At 37.6% G+C, this 17854-nt stretch overlaps 1 protein-coding gene and 1 long non-coding RNA gene across 14 annotated transcripts in view; one reads left to right on the top strand and one right to left on the bottom strand.

The window, feature by feature from the left end:
- Positions 1 to 17854, bottom strand: part of ARHGEF33 (Rho guanine nucleotide exchange factor 33) — a 101270-nt gene that overhangs the window by 57139 nt on the left and 26277 nt on the right. For 11 of the 13 annotated variants that reach the window (XM_019742490.2, XM_074331907.1, XM_019742483.2 and 8 more), the window contains exons 5-11: positions 14601 to 14744; positions 11514 to 11678; positions 11087 to 11208; positions 10011 to 10153; positions 7322 to 7381; positions 6265 to 6489; positions 2119 to 2248 (exon numbers count right to left, since the gene is read on the bottom strand). In XM_019742490.2, the coding sequence (XP_019598049.1) occupies positions 2119 to 2248; positions 6265 to 6489; positions 7322 to 7381; positions 10011 to 10153; positions 11087 to 11208; positions 11514 to 11678; positions 14601 to 14744 (989 nt within the window). The remainder of the gene's footprint in view (positions 1 to 2118; positions 2249 to 6264; positions 6490 to 7321; positions 7382 to 10010; positions 10154 to 11086; positions 11209 to 11513; positions 11679 to 14600; positions 14745 to 17854) is intronic. The other 2 variants (XM_019742547.2, XM_019742556.2) reach the window with 1 other exon arrangement.
- LOC109453100 (uncharacterized) overlaps positions 1 to 17854 on the top strand; it is a 44682-nt gene that overhangs the window by 9357 nt on the left and 17471 nt on the right. The window contains exon 4 of the long non-coding RNA XR_002138242.2: positions 6781 to 6915. This is a non-coding gene — a long non-coding RNA (uncharacterized LOC109453100). The remainder of the gene's footprint in view (positions 1 to 6780; positions 6916 to 17854) is intronic.

Here is a 17854-nt window from a genome sequence, read left to right as displayed (position 1 = left end):
CCATCTTCACGTAAAGCGAAGACTCCCTGTGGCTTTTTCTCAGAGAAGACACACAAACAGCAGAATAGGGTGTCCAGCCCGCTGTGATACAAGGGTTCCTTCCACTCCCACCTGCCGTCCCGCCACCTCCTGTGCCTCTAAGCTTCACGTGTACAAAGCCAGCTGATCCACAAGCACAAGAGGAGAGGCCTGATCTGAACTGTTAACGTTGATGCAGTGGCTCCCAAGATCAAAGTCATCCCTGTCCAGCTCAGAGGGGTGTCTAGGAGACAGTCGGACTGGAGAAGACCATACAGATGACAGAGGAGAACACAACCAATGCAACTGAAATGCTGATCTAGGCGTGAAAGATTGCTCCCCACCCAGAAGCTATCAATGACTTTGGGTAATTCTCCTGGTGTGACACTAAAAGATGTTAGGGTACCGTGGTGAGATCTGCCTTTGGGATGAGTTGTCCGTGTAAGTTATATAATATGCCTTGGATTCTCTCTTCTTTCTCTCACCTTTCTCTCCTCTCCTCCCCTCCCCTCTCCTCCGCTCTCCTCCGCTTCTCTTCTCTGCCCCTTCCTCCCACCCCTCCTTCCCTTTCTCCCTCCTTCCCTCTACCTCTCTTTTCCTCCTTCCCTCCTTCCCTCCCTCCGTACCTCCCTCCTTTCGTCCCTTTTTCTTTCCATAAAGTAAACTTCTGCTACACTGTGACCAGTGTACTTGCGTAGTTGGAGCGCTGGTAACTTGGTTATAGTCCGAGTACTTCCTGGACTGTCCCTGGAGTAATAGTTTGAAATTTCAGGGTGGGGTCAGAGAAGGATAATGCTCCCATCAAGTATTGTGGAAACATATAAGTTACACGAAGAACAATGACCTACAGTGAGTTCTGTACCATATATTGAAAACAGGCTTTAAAAATGTTTTTTAATTTAATAAGGATATTATTTGAAATCAGGGAAGAGTCTGGAGGAGGTGAAGAGCAGAGGGAGAAAGAAGGCAAGAAGTACAGACACACTTAACCTATTTCACTGTTTTTGCCTACAGCCAGACCTGACTCCCAGAGGTCACTTTTTCATAAAGGTGAAAGTATCAAGTATTCAAGTTCTTTCCTGTTCCTTGCTAGAAGTAAAATTATGAAATCATGAGTAGTTTATTCTTTTCAAACCCTTCGAAATTATTTTAACTCCCACAGTCCTGTACTTAATGAGGGAAACAAACTAAAAGCCATCAAGGAAAATCCAGTTATAGTTTCAAATGAATAACTTTGCTTTTGCCAGTCGAGTATTAGGGCCAGGATAACTCCTGAGCTTCAACAGCAGGATGTAACCAAGTTTCACGGGCATCGATAATCAAACATGTGCCCCCTGGTGGTGATCGGCGCACACAGCGTGTTGAGTTCCCCGTGCATGCGGCCCTGGAACTCGGTTGAAAAGTCTAGCTGGCAGTCCCGCCGCACAAGTGTCCAGACAGGACTGTTTGATCCTAAGGTTGTGGCTCTATCTGGGTGACTCAGACCAGAAAAAGTCAAGTTCTGTGACCCTGCAACCAGTGAGCAACAGCCCACGAGATCACTCAGGCGTCTGCTGGCAGCCTGTGCCCCTGCGGCTTCCAGCCCTCCCCGCCGGGCCAGGGCTGCCTTCAGACAGCCTGAGGAGCTGCTGAGCACCGCACTGTTTCTCTAGAGAAAACCTGGAGTTCTGTTTTATTGCTTTGGGAAGATGCGGCGACCTCAGGTTTGATTGTCAAATATGTAGTGGTGGTGGGTGTTATTTTCATCCCCAGGTCACTTTTCAACAGGGGCAGAGTGCTGAGGCCTGTGGTTTGTGATGCGAAAGACAGTGTATGTTAAATTTATTTTTATCTTTGCACAGGGGGGAAAACCACCAATAGGGAAAAGGAATAATCTCATTCTGTTCTGTATTTCATTCAGCTGGTCTATTTCTGAAGCCTATGAAGGCTTCAGAAAAAGCTTAGAAAACCAGGGGTTACCTGCTGTCACTGCCTATTCTCTTTTCAAAGGCTATTTCGGGAACTCTTGACAGGTCCCAGAATTCCCAAAGTGGAAACAATAAACAGCTTACCTTAAATCTTAATCAACCTGAAAAACAAAGGCAATGGATACATGGATACCTTCTCTCTTTGGAATTCCTCTTTCCATCTGAGCCCTGGAACGTTGCCTTGATCTTCAGGATCAGAGAGATGTTAATGACATATTTTCTTTCTGATTCAAGCAGTTCCAGAGCCACAGTCTGTCTTTTAGCTTTAAAAACAAACCAGGGAGGGAATTTTTGTTAACTACTCCTCCCCAAAACCCTATAAAATGATAGAAAGCAATAAAAATATATTGAAAGCAATAAAAAGAGGCATCAGCAAGTTTTGGAGAGATGGAAAACAGAATGGAGCCACGGTAATTAATTCAGCAGAGTCAAGAGCACAAAACCATGGTGTTCTCGTCCGCAGATGTGAAATCTGCTGAGAAGCAGGAAAGCTCCAGGATTGGAGGCACCAGGCACAACAGAAAGTACAAAGAAGGGGCAATGCTGAAAACGAGGCATTGTCTGCATAAGTGCAATTGAACCTCCAGGTCCCCAACCCCATGCCAGATAGTTTCTTCTTTTCCACCCATGGGAAATGAGGAAAATTGAACTAGAGAAGCCCTCATCTCTGGTGTCTGGGCTAAAGACATCAGACATAGTAGAGGGCAGAGTAGAGATTAATATAAAAACAAGGGGACTCAGAGAAGGCTTGCATATGACCAGTGAGATTCCCCTCAACCTCTTCCCCTGCAGGTCCCCAAATAGCCAAACATACTCTCCAGGGAGGAGAGCAGAGGATCTTCCTCTGGAGAAACTGAACTGCTCATGGAAGAAAGATCTACAGACACTGACATTAAAAAGGTTACCTATCAAAGTTAATTTGCCACCTGATTAGCCAATAATGAAGCCCACTGCTTGGCCAAGACAGAATTTTCAGGTTTTTTAAAATTTAGGGCCTCTAAATAAATAGCTAAGGATCCTCAGACATTTGAATCAAGGTTACACCCTAAAGAAAAAAAAAGAAGAAAAAGTATATACACGTGTATCTTTCTTTTAAAAAGAAGAGGGGAAACCCTGAATAAAGAAACTATGCAAGGGACGTAATGTACAGCATGGTGAGTATAGTTAATAATACCTTATTGTATATTTGAAAGTTGCTAAGAAAGTAGGTCTTAAAAGTTCTCATCACAAGAAAAAAGAATTTTGTAACTATGTATGTCAACGGATGTTATCTAGACCTACTGTGGTGATCATTTGACAACATATACAAATGTCAAATTATGTTGTACATCTGAAAGCTAATATAATGTTATATGTCAGTTATACCTCAATTAAAAAACAGAGACAATGCAGAAATGAAAGAAAAGTTTTTTTAAACATTATAATTAATATCCTTAAAGAGATATGAGAAAAATACTCTAGCCATTTAATAATTATAGGATGCTATTTTTAAAAAAGAGAACAATCCAAAAAAGAAGAAATTTTTTGGCATCTTTTTCAAATATGAAAGAGTAGAAGATAAAGTCAAGGAAATCCCCTGCCTACTGCTTCCCTCTCCTTAAAAAAACAAGAAAGAGATGTATTGAAGAAAAAGATGGTAGTGGAGAAAAATCAATCCAACATCAAATTAGTAGAAATTCCAGAGAAAATAACAAAAATGGATGCGAGAATATTATCAAATTAATCATAGAAAAAAATATACCAGGACATTATTTCCAGAGGAAGGTGCCTAGTGTCCTTGGCATAATTCATAAAAAAGATTCTCACATCATTGTAAGGCACATCACTGAGAAACTTGAGCACACCATAGGTAAAAAGAAGATCCTAAAAGTTACCAGAGAGAAAAATCAGGTAACAAAGGACTGGGGATTAGAATGGTATTGGACTTGCCAATAGCAACATTAGAAGTTAGGAGACAATCGAGCAATTGCTTCAAAATGATGAGGGAAAATTATTTTATATTTAGCTAAATTATCAACAAGGTATATGGAAGCTACTGGATGACGGGTTCAGTCAAAACAAGGACTAAACCAAGAAACCAAGGACACACAGATAAAACAAACAAACAGGAATGTAACAGGAGAATTATGAAGGCAATTCCTTGGAAGACTGGGGAGTCCCAGGATGGCAGCAGTACAGTGGGCCAGAATGGAGTAGGATGGCAGAGGACAAATGCTTAAAAAAAAAAAATGTAAATGATAGATTTTTATGTGACTTAAAAATATTAAAGAACACCTACATAAAGGGAAACATATACCATGTTCTTTGATTGGAAAAAATACTGTCAAGATGTCAATTTTCTGCTAATTGTAATAAAAGGAATATAGAATCTAGAATTAGTCCCACCCATATATGATCACTTGACTTTCCCTGTGCAATTCAGTGTGGAAAGAAAGGTATTAATATTTTCAATAAATGGTACTGAAGCAAATAGATAGCCATATGGGGACAAAAATGAACCTGGATTCCTCCTTCATACCACACATCAAAATTTATTCAAGGTAAGTTGTAAACCTAAATGTGAAAGCTAAAACTATAAAGATTTTACAAGAAAACATAGCAGAATATCTTCACAACCTTAGGATAGGCAAAGATTGCTTGGAACTACATGTAAGTCACAATCTATTTTAAAAGTTTTAAATTGATAAACATCAAAATTAAAACATCTGTTCATCAAAAGACTATTAAGAAAGTTAAAAGGCAAGCCATAAACTGGAATAAAATAATCATGGCACATATATCTAACAAAGAACTCAGATCCAAAATATATTAAGAAATCCTACTAATAGATAATAGAAAGAAAAACGACCCAATTTAAAAGTTAGACAAAGGACTTAAATAGGCACTTCATAAAAGAAGATATACAAATAGCCAATAAGCACATGAAAAGACACTTAACATCAGTAGTCTCCAGAGAAGTGCAAGTTAAAACTACAATGTGATACCAGCACACACCCTTGAGAATGGCTAAAATTAAAAAGACTGACCATACTAAGTACTGGGAAGAATAAGAAGCAAGTGGTACTCTCCGACATTGCTGGAAGTATAAAATGTTCCAACCACTTTGGAAAACTGCTTGATATTTCCTTTTAAAGTTAAATGTAATCCTATCCTATAATCTAAAAAAGAAAAAAAAAAAGGCTTGTACAAGAATATTCATAGCAGTTTTACTCATAATAGCCCTAAACCGGAAATACTCCAAATGGCCATCAACAGGAGAATGGATAAACACGTGGTAAATTCGGTCAATGTGGTTTTTTAAAAGGAATAAATTACTGAATGAATTATAGACAACACATTATGTTGAGAGAAAGCCAGACACAAAAGAGTACACATTGTATTATTCCATTTTTAAGAAGTTCAACAACAGACAGAACTAATTTATGGCGACGGAAGTCAGAATAGTGGTTCTTTGGGTGGGTAATGACTGGAAGGGTGCATGAGAGAACTTTCTGGAATAATAGAAATATTGTGTATGTTGATCTGGGTAGTAATCACAAAGGGGGGTACATATATAAAAAGTCAACGAGCTTGAACTTTAGCTTTGTGAATTTTACTCTATGTAAATTAACCCTCAATAAAGTTCTGATAAAAAAATAGCATAAACTTTTTTTTAAAACATGGAAGCAAGTACCAGAAGAAACCGTTAAAAGAATTTAAAGTGGTTGCTGCTGCTCTTCATAATAAACCTTTTAGTACTGTTTTAATTCTTCATGTATTTGTTAACAATAATTAACTTTTTAAAATTACCTCCTACAAAATAGTTGGAGAGAAATGCTATTGTCTGACACTTAGTAAAGTACTCAGTAACAACTTATGATTTAAAGGAAAGAAAGGAAGGTAAAAAGGAGGGGGGAAGGAAAGACAGACTTTGTTGCAGTGTATAGTATTTTGGTATCAGACTACTGATACAAGATTCATATACTGAAGATTCCGCATCATTGACTAAATAGTGCCCTTCACAAAATTCTGCCTCTTCTACACCATCCTTATGCCTTTTTTCCCCCAAAGCACTGCATTACTAAATGTCATGGGTACCGAGACTCAAGTTGATAGTTCAGCTAGCCAGGTGGACTCAGGTGAGTCCCTTCACCTTTATAGGCTTTAGTTTGTTCATCTGAAAAGGAAACCAGAGCCAAGGTGGTCTCTTATGTCCACTGAATTTAAATTGTATGGATTCTACCTCTTAGGTCTGTCCTGTTCTTTAAAATTTCAGCCTGCATTCCCCCTTGGGACTTACCGGCTAAAGAGGTTTCACATAAAACGTTTTCCAAAGAGCTGTGTCTGCCCTGGCTGACTTCCTTGAGTTTATCTGGATGGTCTTTGGTGACATATTCCTCACCCCATTCTTTACCATCCTTAGGCTGCCTCCACACGCCAGACGGCAGGTGGCCCTTAGACTGGATATCAGCCGTGAGGCAAGACTTGAGGTTTTCTTCTGTTTCTGGAGTTGTTGGGTTCATTCCTGAAAAATAACACTTGCAATCAAGATCTGAGTTTGTTTGTTTTTTAAATTGTATTTGTTACTAACTTAACTCTTAAATATTATGCTCCTGCTTGGGTCCAACTATCCTTTGAGGGTGAAATATATCAACGAAGGAGTAATAGTTTCTGCCGTTGCAAAGGATCACCTCTCTCTGGTCTACTCTTGGCACATAGTCTCTACTAAAGAAGGAGTTTTAAAAAATGAATTTATAAAATCATACAATGGATTTCTAGCAGTATGTATTGACTCCCCATATCTACTTCCTTTCAGGTGAGCACATGAAGTGCCTGTAGCACTACTCAGAAGAAAACACAGAAAGAAAAGGAAGAAGGCGCCAAAGACAATGTCTTCTTTTGGAACTTGTCCTCCTTGGTCGTAATGATGGTAAACAGCAGAAAGGAAGAAGTAAGTAAGTAAGGGAACATGAAATAATCTACAAAATCTGATGAATTGTCTATTTAGTAAATAACTTTCAAATTAAGCTATAAAATATGTGGTCCGTAGAAAACTTCTGTCCTGCTACATACACCTGTGAGTGCTCAACAAATGCTAGTTTATTGGTCATTGAAAGGAGCCAGAAAGAACCAAGAATACTGGTTTTGTGTAAACTCCCATATCCCTTCTCTGTTCTTGGGTTTAACTGAATCACCAACCTACTCTAGCACATATTTTGGAATATTAAAAACCAGCATGCTTTATTTTACTTGAGTTCTTTCATGACTGGTTTGAAACTGAGAGAGTAGAAGTAGGGAAGGTGAAAGAAGGAAAAGGGTGGAATTGATAGAAGAAAAGACAAAGAAGAGCCACTTACCGGGGCCCGTCATTCCCTTCACATTACTATCTCCTACATGCATGGATCTGGACTCTTGGGCTGCAGAGAAAGGAAAGCTTTCGATCAGTTTTTGTTCTACTAACATGGCCTGGGCACCTTCTGTGAGCTAGGGACTGGGGACAGACTCACAGACTTCACAGTTTACTGGGGGAGACAGCAGTAAAAAAAAAAAAAAAAAAAAAAAGGAAGGAAGGGAGGAAGGGAAGGGAGGGAGATAGGAAGGAAGGAAGGAAATTACAACATAGTGTTGCAAGTGCTATTTTCCCATTTGTTAAATATATATAATAGTGGTACTGACCTCATAGACTACCATAAGAATTGAATCAGTTAATACTTGTAATTGCTTAAAATGGTACCTCATGCACAGTAAGAGCTAAATTATTGTTTAACTGTGATGGTGAGGAGGGTATTGATGAGATGAACCAGAATGGTGCTGTTAAAATGTAAATCAAACCCCATTGCTCCTCTGCTTAGCCCTCCGATGGCTTTCCATTTCCGTGTAAGAGCCAAAGACCTTATAATGATCATAAAACCCTAAAACATCTGCCCCCTGCTTTGCCTGCTGTTTCCTTTCTTGTTTTAAACTGTATCTCCTGTTGTCTCCCTTGTTCACTCTGCTGTAGCATCGCTGGTCTTCTTGCTATTCCTCGGACATGTCAGTTAGGTTCCTGCCAGGACCTTGGTACTGGGCTGTTCCCTTTCTTCCTCTTGTTATCTGTAAGCTTTCACTTCCTTCAGGTCTTTTACCTGGCACCCTCTCTAAAATTATACCTTTGTTTCTTTATTTTTATACTACATGTTTTATTTATTTTATTCTACATATTTTATGTATTTGTTCATTGTCTGCCTCCTTCAGAACAAAAGCTCCATGAGGGCAGGAATTGTTGTTATTTTGTTCATTACTGTATCCCACCACCTAAATCCATGCCTGGGGTGAGTGGATGGATGGATATATGGATGGATAGAAGGAAGGAAGGATGGATAGAAGGAAGGTAAAAGGAGGTAGTGGAATGGCCAACACCTTGACTGTAACCTCATGAGAGACCTTGAGCCAAAGGCACCCAGCTAAGCTGTGTACAGATTCCTGACTCAGAGAAACTGGGACATAATGAATGTTTGCTATTTTAAGCTACTGAATTCGAGGGCACCATTTCATAATTAACAGTGGGTGAGGAAACCCTTTCTGAAAGTTTGGTCCTTTGACCCTGAATTTTAACATCACCTACCACCAATCATATCCAGAATGCCTTATTATGGCACATTATTCCCTAATTTCTGCAGCTACCCAGTAGAATAAACGGTTACATAAGTCATTCCTAAATAAGAGAGAAAGGAGGAGAAGCTGCCTCTGAACAGCTAATTTAAATCCATCTGGGCACTTTGCAAATATAGTTTTTAATCTTTTGTCTTGTGAATATGTTCAGTTGCCCCTGAACTGGCATTGATCTGACTTCTGCTTTCCAAGCCCATCCTGTATTCTTCCCTAATAAGACCATCCTTTTATGTCATGCTCTTCATGACAGAGAGCAAAGAAACTAGAGCCACCTGCCGTGAACCCTCTCCCAAGATGGACCAAGTGAGTTTTCCCAGGCTGCACCAATCAGCCTCTAAAATAGCTACTCAAAATGGGTAAAAAGTTTTAAAAAGCAAATCTGTACTTTGAAGTTAATACTGATTAAAAGCCATTTGATTTAGATTTTTAAATTCAGTTATTCAAAATACATGTATTGTCTTTGAATATATGAGCCAATATGTTCATTAAGCTATAAGGGTAGCAAACCAGCAGTCCTGCCCTTGACGACTTTATAATTGGTTAAGAAGTCATTGACCCTCTTTTGGAGACTTTCTATATGCAACCATGAAAAAGAGGAAAACTCATCTAAACATTGTGAAAATCTACACTAATTATCCTGTGTAGAGGTGGTTTGCTAGATGTTGTTGAGGATACAAAGAAGCAGCAATTATTTTTTGTTTTGTTTCTTTTCCTGAGTTGAACATAGGTCACTAACAGAAACTGGGATATCCCTTGGAAAGGCAGTTTCTTCAGTCCCGCCCAAGTGCAACTTTCTAATATTTGTTCTCACATCCCTCAGACCAGGGGTGTGGCTGGTGACTGTTTGAGACCACAGACAGCACCAGATGTGATTTCCCAGAGAAAAAGGAATACAAAGTTAGACTGCCACTGACATCACTGCCTGCCAGTTAGGGCAGCTATGACTTTCTCATATCAGTAAAACCTTTGCTGAAAAAAAAGCACAACACACAATATTATATATGCTAAGAATACAGCTATTTTTAAAATGTCTATGCAGAGAGACAAGGATTGAGAAAGTAATGTGGAAAATAAAATGATTTATTAGAGAGAATAATTTTTTAAATACTTTTCTCCCGGTTGTGCAACAAAGTATTTCTAACCCATTTTAAATTTTGAATACCCAGATGAGTATTTTCCCGAAAAAGATAATACTTTAAAATTGGGGAGACTCTCCTGGCCTCTCAGATCTTCTGGATTCTTCTTCTAAATTCCAGACAAAGAGGGAAAATTCTGAGCAATGCACCATTTTCCTCTAGTAAGGATGGAGGAAGTAGGCCCATTCTTACTATTACTTAAGCCCTAGGAACCAAGGAAAAAATGCTTCACTAATTCAATATGATTTGTGAACTGTACCTTTTTCATAGGCCTGAGAGGGCATAAGGTTTGTAAAGTCTTCACTTGGAAGAACAGGCTCAGGGATATTGATTGAACGGAAAGGACTTCCTTGTGCTTGAGCAGGCCCAGCCTGTGAGCCGTGTTCTTCCTTCTGAGTTTTCCTAGGGAAGGAAAGCAAAAGGTCTTAATACCTGATGGGTTAGGAAGAGATTGAGTTCAGAAAAATTCAAGAAAATTTCTGAATTATTAGGTTGAACCATACAAAATTGTTGTTTTTGTGAATTAAATATGGTCAAATATTAGCAACTTCATTAATTCATCACCAAAACTGGAGAAAAAGTTTAAATATCTATTAGTCACCTTCTAATTGTAAAGGCTACATTCTTATTTTTCTGTTACTGGCTTCCCTGTCATCAGGTCTTTACAGAGTTTGCAGTGGTGACAATTTGCTTGGGATGATAAACATTTGCTTAACAAAGCAATACAAAGGTACCAGGAAACATCAGGTCTTCAACTGAAAACCATAAATGTTCTTCAGGGTCACACAAATATTATTGCCGTATTTCTATTTTAAGTTTGATAATATCAAAAAGCATACAATAATAAGAGTACATATATTTAGTGGTAAAACTTCACTTGGGTCAACCTGGTTGATACACCGTTTAACATAAATTTGTTTTCCATGGTAGAAGTAAAATAATAGTGCCATGAGAGAAATTTTAGAAAACTAATAATGATAAGAAAAAAACACTGGTGACTCTATTATCTTAACACAACAATCATTATTTTAAAACGTATTTCTAATTATTATATTATATGTTGTTACAGTTGAAATAACATTCTACATGCCATTTCATACAATTTTCATTTTACTTCCTATTATATAAAGTGCATTTTCCATGTATTAGTTACCATCCATTTTTAGTATTAACCAGCTTGTGTGGCTCTGTTCCCTCTATCACATGCTGAACCATGAATCCCAGTGGCCAGCTAGCTACATATTGACAGTGAGGAAGGGGTTCTCTGTGCCTCTGTCTGTACAAGTTACTGCTTCTGGGTTTGCCTTTGGTCAGTTTTTTTGGTAAGAAACTCACTTGGCTTTCACTTTTCGAGATTCTCTTCGCTTCTCCTGTTGAAGCTGTTCAATTTTCTGTTGCATTTCTTCTTGTTTGGAAGTGATGGCCTGGATCATTGACATGGCATTGCTCAGCTCTTCCTAAAAAATAAGAATCAATATGTATTTAATCTGGAATATGAGGTAAAAGTATATAACATAATAGTATCTAGTACACAGTAAGCTTTTAATACGTATTTGTTGAATGAATGAATGGTGAAAAATTTACTTCCATTTTGGCCTCTAATTTTAACACAAAGATCCAAGAAAGAAAAACAAAATAGGTATTTTCCCATGATAATTAGTAAATGAGCCAGAGGGAAGATTCTTATATTTATTTGGCTACTATGCGAAAAAAACATGTTTTCTAGTTCTTTCTTCAGCAGGGAAGTAGAAGAGGGGCCTACCTTGAAATAGTTTAATGAATTTTTCATCTCAGTAACTTTTTCTTCCATAGAACATTTGCAGCTCTTAACCTTCTCTTCCAAAGCATATTCTCCATGTTGAATTCTTGACAGTTCTTGCATTGCTTCTGTGAAGCCAGTTTTAAGTTCAGACGCTAGGGCCTGCAACTAAATAATACACAAAGACTGAATTCAATTTGCTATAAATAATTGTACATAGTACCATTGACCCCTTGAATTTTTCTTTTTGTTTGAGAAACCAGGTTCTTGAAAATTTACAGACCTCACTTCCCGGTAGACGGAAGTTTCGACAATTTAAGGCAATGTTGGCCCCATTCATCTAGGGAAAAGAGGGTCTATTTATACAGCACATGCTGAAGCTTGATAGTGACAACAAAGCAAGTAACTAGGTTACAAGTGTATCTGCAATCTACTATTTATTCTAACACCTTTGATTAAAATGAGATTTACTTGAAAAGTAACATATGCTTGTGAAAGACAGTCTTGATCCCATAACTCTTCAAATTCCATGAAAGAAGGGCTGGGTCATATTATCCCTGGTTGTTAGGAGAAGATGAAGAAAGTCTTGTTTTTTTCCTTAAAAATTTAAATGATAAAATGAGTAATAACTAAGCATATCTGAGAATTTCTTGGAAAGGGAAGTTTTTTGTTTGTTTTTTTTTAATTTTATATTCTTTGATGCTATCATGAAAAAGGAGAAAATGGCATTTTCATTGGCAGTGTGCTGTAATCCACAAGGAAGGCATAGAAATCTCTACAATGGTAGGAACTCAGCAGGTTGTTGGTAGTGATATGAATCCTCTTTAGCAGTCAAGTCTGGTCTTGTAGGAGTGCACACAGTAACCTTCTGTTGTCAACTTCCATACCATGAAAAGGTGGTCAATTCTGGAGTCAGCTAGGGTGCAAACCCTACTGCTCTTCCACAAGTACTAAGGCCTAAGGCAAGTTGGTTAACCTCTTCAGAGCAGTTTCCTCAGCCATAAAATAACTCTAGTAACACCTGTTTTACAGGGCCATTTTGAGAATAAAACAAATAAATGTAAGTAAGGTGCCTGTCCCAGCCCATATTAGGTACACAGTAGAAGGTTTTCAAGACATTTTAATTCTCTCCTTTTAAGTGGCAAATCAAAAAGTTCAGCGCAAACAGAAATGTGGAGAAAATGGAGCACTTCTAAAGTTGTTTTATTTATTGAACAAATGAAAAAAAGACATTTTCAACAGACAGGAAGTTAAGAATAACAATAAGATGACATTATTTTCTTAACATTTATGATCTTACACTCTGCCAAATAGAAGAACTCTTAGCTTCAGGTCTCTCTTTAAAACAGAATTATTAGAAGGTTCATTCTGTAATTAAAATTGTCCACCAAGTATTCTGATTTTAAATAGATAGAAATTAAAATCCAGGTACCTTAACAAAATTCTTTCAAGTGTGTATTTCTAAACATTTTGGAATCTGGTTGTCCAAATGATTCCAACTTGCAATGGCATCTCCCACTATACAATGACTTAGTCTCCTATACCACATTTTTAAAATATAGGGTTTGTGCTTCACAAAGGTTTCTTTCGAGAACAGGGAGTAGGGAGAAATAAGAGGAACCAAAGAGAGAAAAAATCAGGGCCTGTCAAGTGTTTGGGACCAGAAGACTGGGAAACAACATGAGCAAACTGTTTTTCATTCCAATTCATTTTAATTAATCTTTATGATGAATTTCAGCACATGTCCTAATTCAGTCATCATGATGGATTAAAATCACCAGATCAACTGTTTTTGATCTGGTAATTCTCATTATGTAAATTCATCTTCTATGACCAAAATAAACAGAATTCACAACTATACGAGGTGGACAATTAAGTTTGTAAACTTGTTGCAACGATGTTACTAACTTTTTTTGATATGAGAGAGATTATTCATTATGAATTTGTATCAACTGGACAGTTAGTTAACCAAGTTTACTTTTTGGAAGTGCTGAAAAGGCTGCGTGAAAAAGTTAGACAACCTGAACTTTTTGCCAACAATTCATGGCTCTTGCATCACGACAATGCACCAGCTCACAGGCACTGTCTGTGAGGGAGTTTTTAGCCAGTAAACAAATAACTGTATTGAAACATCCTCCCTACTCACCTGATCTGGCCCCCAATGACTTCTTTCTTTACCCAAAAATAAAGGAAATATTGAAAGGAAGACATTTTGATGACATTCAGGACATCGAGAGTAATATGACGACAGCTCTGATAGCCGTTCTAGAAAAAGAATTCCAAATTGCTTTGAAGGGTGGACTAGGCGCTGGTGTCAGTGCGTAGCTTCCCAAGGGAAGTACTTTGAAGGTGACAATAGTGATAGTCAAGTATATAGCACTTTTTCTAGGATGAGTTTGCGAACTTAATTGTCACACCTTGTATAATACCATAACAAAAGTTATGCAATTTTCAAAACTGAAGGAAGAAAACCTGACATTCATTCAGGTGCTCTGAAAGTCATGCAGGTTTCTGCTTTAAAAAAATAAGGGAACCAGTATCCTACAGAAATAGGTTTCATCATCACTGCTCCCTTAGGTGATATGTGGAGTTTTCCCCAGGAGCCAAAAGGCAGCAAGCAGATTCCTAGAGGAAAGGAGTTTTCCTCACCTGTAGAACCTCAGCTTTCAAAAAATTAAGAACTACCAAAATGTTTTTCTAACAGCCAGTTTATATAGGGACTTTGAGAATTTTGAGACCATTTTGAGCTGTGAGCCCATTTCCTACATATGTATTACTCTGAGCCCCTTAGGTCCCCGCCACTGAAGTAACACTACTGCTTTGTAAGCAGCTTCACAACCACTGATCCACCAGGGGGTGGACCCCACAGGGAGTGCAATCACACACCTGAGACAGCAGGTCGCTTTTAGGGTGCTCGCGGTCCTTAGTATCTGTGGTTGCTACAGACTGGTTTTCCAGTACCAACTGGCCATTTCTTTGTGAATGAAAATACTCTAAAGACATGGACGTAATATCTTTTTTCTGCTCTCTCTTCAGCTTTCTTATTCAACAGCCCACAGCCCACCCGAAGGATTAGAAATGGGTGTCTACCTTGTTCTCCAGCGAGCTGAACACGTTCCTCATCTCGTTGATTTTTTCATGAAGATTTTCTAGAGAGGTTATGATCCCTCCATCCTGCCGCTGGAGGCGGGCTCCCACTGGAGGCAGGTTCAGGGAAGACTTGTACTTCGAAGCCTAGGGTACCACAGAGGGCATCTTAGGCTTAAAGAATTAGGGGAGAGGAGTTCGAATTCTTCCTATTTTCTGCTCTTTCTCTCAATTTTCTTACTTTCTTGGCTTCTTAACTCTTCATAAGATGAATTTTAGTCAATGTCTTCCAATTTATTTTTTTTTTACCAAAGATGCCTCACACTAAATTTTCATAAAGTATGCAAGTTTTTTCAACTTGTTTTTTACACAGACTTGTCCTTCTTTTCTGTCCCATTATCAAAGTCATAAAGCTACTATGAGACAAATTCAGGAGACTGGGCCTGTGCCTTGAGAATTCTGCAAACTCATGAATGTCAACATTTGAGAAACCTGCACAAGACATGCCAAAATCCTATGACACCTGGCTAAAGTCTCTATAAGAGCAAAAACCCAGGCGTTTTGAGGTAGCACCTGATGGCAAGGATGCAAGGGTAATTGTTTTGGCTTCCCCCTTAACCAGGGTTGCTACAAAAGAAACATGGTTTTCCTGCCAGCGTCATCTCCTCAATGATAGGCCTCTTTAATAATCCCCAGGAATGCAATGGTTTAAAACACAAAGTGGGGAGGAAGGTATTTGAACAGTCAAGAGTAAATTTCCCAAATCTACTTCTCTACACTCCCTGCAGAAGTTGACCCTTAAAGTCATTCTTACAGGGTGCTGTTGAAGCTGGTAGGAAGCCTGGTATGCCCGAAATTGATCTTATTGATCCTGGATGCACCGCAGGCCTAGTAGAGTTACCTTCTCTAGTGGTCGAAGACATTCTTCAATGGTAAAAGGAGAGCGAGGCTCAGACAGGACTTACAAATCCTAGAAAACTTTCAATGGCAGTTTTAATGATGAAACCTATTACTGTAGGACTGGTTCCCATAGTTTTTCAATTAGAGGTCCTTTTGGCACATAACTTTTTTTCTTAAATTATTTTCATTACAGAGAAAAATAAAAAAGAGAATCACCACAAATCTCATTACTTTAATGTTTAATAACCATAATGTTTAGGCGTATTTCCTTCTGTTTTGTTCAATGCATATACATACAGATATTTATGTGGTTGAAATCACACTGCAGATACCTTTTGATTCTGCTCTCCCCTTTTTGCCTAACATTCTTATAAGCCTTTTCCCATATCCTTCAACATTTTTCTAAGTGTCTATTTTTAATGACTACATAATATTCCATCCTATGCGTGTGCCAGAGTTTAGCTACCCATTCACTCTTGTTGGAAATTTACGTTGTTTGTAATTTTTTGATATTATAAATAATGCTGATATATTATGCTTTTTATTTTAAGCTTTGTATGAATTTCAGATTATTTCCTTAGAATAAATTCCTAAATATGAAATTACTGTGAGTCAAAGGCTGTTAGGTAATATTTAACCCAAAGGAAAACCCACTGTATTGGAGAGAGACAATATATTCAATTAATTAATAAGAATGTATACAAAATATGAATATATTGGATCAGAGGGTTTGAAAGTTATAATAATATGGTTGTATATTCTTAAAAACTTAGTGTATGATGTGTAATGTCCTGAATTAGTGTATTTAGAAAATATGTCTTGGATAAGATATATGAAACATAGATAACATAAATGGAGGAAGCTGCAGTGTTTTCATTCCTAAGGCTGCAAGTCAGCCAAAAACACAGTTGGAGTTCAAATCTTTAATGTAAGAGTTGAGCTAGGACTAAATTGTGCAGGTATCCCATCTGTTGCTGTAATTGTGGGACCCTCCACCAATTCTCATGTTAATGGAATCATAATTTTAAAATCCATATGCAAAATGAAGTAATCAGGGATAAAGCAACCCAGTCTGACTCTGAAAAAGAGATTGGGGTGGACTTTGAGAGGGCTATGTACAGTGGACAAAGGATGAGTGAAAAACAGATGTGGGTTCAAATAAAAGAAAATATACTGCGCTAAGGAGCAGTCATTGTATCCAAACTGATTCGCCTGATCTGGCAATAATTCTACCTGGAATGAATTGGGAGATGGTAGTGCTCATTCTCCTGTTGGTGTCTGTGACCTAATTACTTTTACCAAGGAGGTCAAATCCATCCAAAGAACAGGGATTCAAGTGGGGGTATGAACATTCTAACACTTTTACTACATTTTAACTAATAATTGTCGTAAAAGTTTCCACCAATTTACACACATTCATCAGAATTAACTGTTATTAATTATTTTATTACTTTTTAATTAGGTAGTCAAAAAATAATAATCTTTGTTTTAATCATTGTTTTTTTGAGCTGAACCTTTTCTTCTCATATGTAATTTCACTTTGGTAACTTTTTTTTGTTCTTTGCCCATATTCTTCTGAGGTCTCAGAAGTTTTCTTTTTTATTGATTTCTATTATATATATTTAAACCTTTGTAATATTTTTGTAAGGATTTTTCTAATTTTGTTATTTGCCTTTGAATTTATTGAAAATATATTTGCCTTGGAAAAATTTTTAATTGTGATGTGGATGAACTCTAACTTTTTCCATTGTCATTTCTTCCGATGCTTTTTTTTACTTAGACATTTCACATCCAGAGACAAAATATTCACTAATTCTAAATGTTTATGGTTTTATTTTTTATATTTAATCCTTTAATCCACTTTAGAGTTATTTTGATTAGGGTATGAAGTGAAAATCTATTCTTTTTTTCCCCAAAGAACCAGACAATTTCCAAACACCATTTGGTACCAGACTGAATGGCTGCATCAAACCTCTTGGCTCAAAGCAATATACACACCTTACAGATAGTCCATTAATTCAACTAATATTTATTGAATATTTTTATATTCCAGGTACTGAACTTTATGCTGAGAATACAACAGAGCAAAATGCACTAAATCCCTGCCCTTGCAGCGTACATTCTAGAGAAAGACAATTAAAAAACAAACAAGTTAATATTTACTATAATGTCAAGTAGGGATGGGGGTCTATCAAGAAAATAAGAAGATAGAGAGTGGCTGAAATGTCATATTTTGCTTCAAATGTCATATTTTGCTCTCCCTTTTTTGTGTAGATTGTATTCTATTATAGTGAACCTCTCCCTGCTTCCCTCCTTCCTCTTCCTCTTCTTCTTTCTTTACTTCTCCTCCTTCGTCT

Source organism: Rhinolophus sinicus, linkage group LG05, assembly GCF_036562045.2.
Source record: "Rhinolophus sinicus isolate RSC01 linkage group LG05, ASM3656204v1, whole genome shotgun sequence".
NCBI classification, from domain to species: Eukaryota; Metazoa; Chordata; class Mammalia; order Chiroptera; family Rhinolophidae; genus Rhinolophus; species Rhinolophus sinicus.
Note: the sequence above shows the minus strand (reverse complement) of the source record. Positions and strands in the feature narration are given on the sequence as shown.